This window comes from Molossus molossus, unplaced genomic scaffold (assembly GCF_014108415.1).
Source record: "Molossus molossus isolate mMolMol1 unplaced genomic scaffold, mMolMol1.p scaffold_m16_p_21, whole genome shotgun sequence".
Classification (NCBI taxonomy): Eukaryota; Metazoa; Chordata; class Mammalia; order Chiroptera; family Molossidae; genus Molossus; species Molossus molossus.
The window spans coordinates 11784254-11790275 of NW_023425357.1; the positions used below are offsets into that span (position 1 = coordinate 11784254).

Genomic DNA, 6022 nt, shown 5'->3' on the forward strand with positions numbered 1-6022 from the left:
GGTGGCCTCAGCCCGCTGGGGCCTGGGTTTCTTCCAGAAGGAAAGCAGGACGGCCCGCCTGCCTGCCGGCCCAGTCAGGCCACCAAAGCCAGTGGCTTTAGTTCCAAGTCAGCTTCCAAGCTGCCTGTTCCCTGCCCAAATTGAGATCGGAGACCTGGAATGTTATACATATTTTTAAGTTGCGGGAGTCTCCCTTTCCATCACCGGTTTCCTGGAGAGCTTCGTCCTGGTGTTCTTTGGAGAGGCTCCATCCACCCTCCAGCTTTGTGCTTTTATTTCTGGCTCATTCTGAAAGCTCCCTTTTGCCCCTACCCCCAGCCCCCAAGACACACAGGTAAGGACTAGATTTCATTATTAAAAAGTGGCCTATCGATTCTCGGCCTTTTGGCTAAGATCAAGTGTAGTATCTGTTCTTATCAGTTCAAAAAGTGGCCTGGGGTGCTCTGACCAGTGTGGCTGTTGGTTATAATGTCCTACCCACACAAGGGTCTGGGGTTCAATCCCCCCTAAGGGCATGTGCAGGAGGCAACCCATGGATGTTTCTCTCTCTCCCTCTCCCTTTCTCTCTCTCAGGAATCAATGAAAAGCATATCCTCGAGTGAGGCTTAAGTAAAAATTTGTTTTTAAATAAACATAAAAAGTGGCCTGGGACTCCTCTGCCACCACCACTACCATGAAACAGGGACACCAGGGAACCTGGCTGAGAGCCTTCCCCAGGCGTTTTCTAAAGAGCCAGTTACCAGACCTAGTCGGTCTGCTTCTCAGACCAATAAAATGGTAAAGTTCATGATGTGAAACCCACCTCCTCAAACGATGACTTCCTGGAGCCTCAGTTTTCTCAACTGTAAAATGGGGATAATAAAAATGCCCATCTTGTTATGAGAATAAATGACGTAACACATGTCAAGTGCTAAGAGCTGTGCTCAGTACACAGTCTGTGGTCAATAAATGTTAGAGGTTATCTCACCCTCGCTTTACCCCAGAGACAAAGAAATATACAGATTTGAGATTTCCCGGGACTGGTTTTTAATTTCAAAAAACTGGTTGGGGTCTCTTTCCACATCAGGGAGACCCATACCTCAGGGGAGTCAGTCCAATACTAGGCCTGGTCCAATCACAATCCAGCCACCAGGCTCTGTCATTCCATCATAAGGTCCGATCCCAAACTCCTCCCATTAGTTTGAGACAAGGGGACAGAGGTGAAGCTGCCCAGGGCTGATTCTGTCTCTCCAAAACCCCCATCTCTGTTCCAGGGAAGCTAGCTGTATCTTTCCAAGGAAAGTTGGTTCAGCCACCAACTCTCAGTTTAGTCACCAGACAACCCTCCCAGCCCTGGGGTCAGCGCCCTGGCCCCGGTGGCCGTTCCAGTGCCTGCGTGCCCACCAGCACGTCCATGAGGTAGTCCAGCTCAGCCTCGTCCAGCTCTGGAGCTTCCTCCTTGCCTGACGCATCTTCAGGGCCAGGTTTGAGGCCCTCAGAGGTTGGCACCCAAAGTTCACTGTCATACATAGAGGTGTCGATGTCCTCAAACAGGCCCTCGAGCCCATCCTCTAGGAGACAGCCAGTGGCTGGGCCCAGCAAGTCCAAGGCACCCAGGGTGGGTGGGGCTCCCCCAACTGGACGGCCCAGTGGTCCCTCATCTGCCAGGGGCTGGGGGGCCTGGTTCAAGCCCTCAATATGGCTTAGGTCCTCCAGAAGGCTGGCCACAGAGGCTGAGAGGGCGGCGTCCGAGCTGGCCAGCAAATTGTCAGCCACGCCAGGGGCTGCAGGCGGGCTGGGCACAGGTGGCAGGGCAGTTGTGGGCACCATGGACGCCTGGATGCGCCGCAGCGTGTTCACTACCAGCACCAGGTGCCGCAGGTTCGGCTCACTCTGCCGCAGGCTGTGGTGGAGCTTGAGCACTGAAAGGTCAAAGAGGGAACTGGAGGCCGCAGCTGGGGGTGCCTGTGCCACTGCTGGGTGGCCAGGATCCAGCCACCAGGTATCCACTGCCAGGCCTTCCTTCTCCTCCTCCTCCTCCTCCTCCCGCTTGCGCTTCAGGCCCTTGCTCAGCATCATCTGTGGGTAGGGAGGAGTCACTGAGTTATGGAAAGCCAATGTTAAGTTCAAACCCTGGCTCTGAAAACTGCTGTGTGATCTTGGGCAAGTCACTTAACCTCTCTGAACCTAGATTTTCTTAGGGAATCTTTAAGATATTAGTATATACTTCCTAGAGTTGTTTTGAGGAATATGAGATTAAAAAAAACAAAAACAAAAAAACCACTAAGCCCTGTCCGGTGTGGGTCAGTTGGTTGGAGAGACCAAAAGGTTGTGGGTTCGATTCCCAGTTAGGGCACATACAGGAGGCATCCTATCAATGTTACTCTCAATGTTTCTTTCTTTCTCTCTCCTTTCCTCTTTGGAATCGATGGAAATATATCCTTGGGTGAGGATTTAAAAAATAAAACACTACAATAGTGCCTGGTACATAACAATTTCTCTCATGAATAAGTACTAGTATTAATAACAATTACAATCTATTATACATTATGTCTTCAGTGAACCATATAAAATAGTCAATATTAAAAATTTTTTTACCTACAAAAGCAGCTGTTTTACATAGTTTAATATTTATTGAGTACCATGCATCAGACAATTAACAAACACAGGGAATGTGCAGATGGTGCTAGGAAGATACTAAAAAGTTCTGGGGAGTGGTCAGGGAAGGCTCCTCTGAGGAGGTGACATTTGAGCTGAGCCCTCAAGCATGAGGAGTCGCCATGGAATAATGAGGGGATTGGGAACAACCAGGGGGAAAGCAATCCAAGAAGAGAGAACAGCAAAGGCAAAGAAAGACTCGGAGGCCAGAAGAGTTTAAGCATTAAAAAAAAAAAAAAAAAAAAGGCCAATGAGTTTCAATAGTACCTAAAACAAAAACAAAAACAAAAAGACCTGTGTGGTCAGTGCACAGAAGTAACAAGAGTGAGAGTGGGAAGGGGGTGTGTGTGGAGATTAGACAGAAGCAAGAAGTTGGAAGTGTGGTGGGAAGTCACTGAGGAGGTTTGAGCAGGGGGGATAGTGGTGGTGTGAATTGATTAGGTTTCCAGAAGCTCCCCGTTGGCTACTTCGAGGAAGATGGGGGTTTCGGAGAGAAGAGGGAAGAGATCCATTCGGAGGCTACTGCACTCTTCGGGGCGGGCGCTGGTGGTGGTTTGGAGTAGAAGGTGGTAATGGACATTGGAGGAAGTTGGTCGATTCAGGATTTATTTGGGAGACAGAGTGGACAGAGCTTGCCAGGAAATCCTGATGGACACAGGGGTCACTGAGAACATAGGAGGACCCACACTTTCCCCGCGGGGGACGTCCCTGGAACTCTGGACCTCTGGCCCAAGCTGCTTTTTTGAGCCAGGCAGCCGGCAGGGTCCAGTCCCCGGACCCTCGTCCAGCAGGACCTTAACTCTTCACACTACTCAGAACTTGGTCCTCGCCTCCTGCCGGGTAGACCTGGGAGTCCCAAACCGCAGGAATTCAGCCCCCTGCCCCGACTCCGCCCCCACTCCCCGCGCCCCCTAGCGGCGCCAGGCGGGCCTTCCTCCCGGGACTCCGGCCCCTTAGACCCCGGGACCCTTCAACCGCCCCGCGTCTTGGCTGTCGTTCCCGCCTGCCGACCGAGGTCGTGCCGACCGGGATCCTGGGCAGGCTGTTCTGCCCTTTCGGCCTCCGCTCGCTACCGGAAGACAGTGGAGGCGGCTCCTCCTGAAGCGGCGGCGGCGGGGGCGGGTGAGTCACGCAGCCGGAGCCATGGAGCCGGCGCCTCCGCCCCCTTCTTGGGCTGCGGCGTGATTCACCCGGCCCGGCCGAGGCTGTCGGCACTCAAAGTCCACCATGTCTCGATCCCGGGCAGCCCCGGCCCACACCTGCCGGACCCGGGGATCGAACCTGCTAAAGGCCCCCGCCACTGGTACCCCTTCTTCCCCTACCTAGGCCCCTTCCCCTCATTTACATACCCAGTTCACTAGCTGCCAATCAGAACGCAAAGGGAGCTACCCGCAGCCAATCAGGAAGCGGCGGCGGCAGCATCGCTCGCTCGTTCTCCTTCAGCAACCCGCACCTGGGTCGGGAGACGCAGTTCTGACTCCGGCGCACGACTCCAGGCTCCTGACTCCTCTTAGCTACCGCCCACTCCCGTGGCAGACCCGCCTTCCACCCAGGGATTGGCCCTGGACTGTGATGGGCGGAGCCTGTGGGCAGGTTCAAAGGGAGGGGAGTTTGGCTTCAGGGCGCATGCCCTGGCGGCGGAGTGAGGGGAGGAGAGAAGTCACTGCTACTTCCCTTGGCAGTTGTCCGGAGGGGCCTTTTGCCCCCTAAGGTGAGGACCTCTTACACCGACCCATGCACCTGCCAAACCTAAGCAATTGAGCTTCTTACGCACCCGGCCCAACAGGGGATCTACACTCTAGGCCAGATAGGCCTGGGTTCAAATTCTGACTCACAATTGGATGTGTGACCTTGGGAAAAGTCTTGACCTATCTGAGCCACATGAAGCCTGTTAAATGGGGATCTTGTAGCTTACCTCTCGAGTTAGGAAAATTAAAATAAGATCGTATTTGTAAGAGCATTATACCAGACTCAGCAAATGCTGGCAGATGGACTCAGTTGTGGGAGTCAAAAGGCAGGAGTGGGAGGGGAGGGGGGATGCCACTGGAGTCATACTAGGCTCCATTCCCAAGTGTGACTTTGGGCAAGGGTTTTAATTCCTTAGAGTCTCGATTTCCTCATCTTTGTTAAAATGAGGGAAATAGCGCTGGGGCAGAGGATTGTTGTGGATTAAATAGAACAATTTGTGCAAAATGCTCAGAGTGGTGCACATCCTGTCATTTTATTAGTAGTAATAGTTGTTCTCGTAATAGCACGGGAGCTTAGTTCAAGTTCAAGTGGGCGACACTCAGGGTGGCATATAGGGGACAGGAGTTTAATACTTGTCAGATAAACTGACAATGGGACTTCCTTCTCCAAGAAGCTCATTTGCTAACTCTTCAGGAGCTGTGGGAAGAACTGTTAGTTGTGAATAATGCTCCTGGTCAAAGTAAGCTCTCAAATATGCTAACTATACTATGCAGCATATTTTACAATTGCCAAGATATGGAAGCAATCTAGGTGTCCATTGATAGACAAATGGTTAAAGAGGACGTGGTACATATTATTGGCACAAGAACATCAAAATCTGTAGAGAGCCCTGGCCAGTTTGGCTCAGCGGTTGAGCGTCGGCCTGCGGACCAGAAAGTCCCGGGTTCGTTTCCCTCTAAGGACACGAACCACCGAAAAAAAAAATGTGTAGAGAATCTTTATAACAGTCTATCTGAACCAAACTGAGGACATATGCCAGGAAGCAAGATCGCAAATGCTACAGCAAATGACAGTTTGCAGTTCCTTTTATACATTTAGATTTAAGGAGAGAACATAAGGAAGATTACATTAAGGTGGGAGAAAGCAAGGCCAGGATTGGATTACAGGATAGTTAACAATGTGCTCTCTCGAAGGTGGTTACATTTCTGAGGGGTCTGAAAAAGAGGCATTTCAAAAGTGCACTAACCTAAATACACAAGAACAATGGCAGGACTTGCTTAAGGCAAAAATAAACCTCTTATAGCCCTGGGGTGTGACTACTCCCCATAAATGCCCACTTGGGAATTTATGATCAGTTCACCCTGTGAGGTTACTTTCTATCACTGCACTTTGTCAAATTTATTACATAGCCTCCTTTTCATCCCCATTCCCTCCTTTTGGTCATAAATCAATCTGAAGGATGCATTGATGACCAACTTTTTTCTCGGTTAGTGTGATGTCACAGCACTAGGAAGGCTCGTTCCTAGGAAGTTTCAGTATCCAAGTTAAATTGTTGAAATGGTGAACCTTTGGCAGTGGACGATACCATAAGTATGAGGTGTGAATTGAGGCTGAACTTTCCCAAAAGGGCAGGGAAGCTAACAGAAGGCAGTCAGGTCTTATGGGTCTTTATTACAAAAGAACTCTGGCCCTGGCC

The 6022-nt window shown here is 51.0% G+C and overlaps 1 protein-coding gene and 1 pseudogene across 1 annotated transcript; one reads left to right on the top strand and one right to left on the bottom strand.

Annotated features, from left to right (window-relative positions):
• The first annotated feature begins 368 nt into the window (after nucleotides 1–368).
• LOC118639700 lies at nucleotides 369–482 on the top strand (annotated as a pseudogene).
• A 515-nt stretch (nucleotides 483–997) lies between these two features.
• Nucleotides 998–4119, bottom strand: SERTAD1 (SERTA domain containing 1). Its single transcript, XM_036275321.1, has 2 exons — nucleotides 3987–4119; nucleotides 998–2058 (listed from the first exon to the last, which is right to left on the bottom strand). Exon 2 carries the CDS (start codon nucleotides 2056–2058, stop codon nucleotides 1339–1341), a length of 720 nt encoding a protein of 239 aa, XP_036131214.1. The 5' UTR covers nucleotides 3987–4119; the 3' UTR covers nucleotides 998–1338.
• Nucleotides 4120–6022: the final 1903 nt, after the last annotated feature.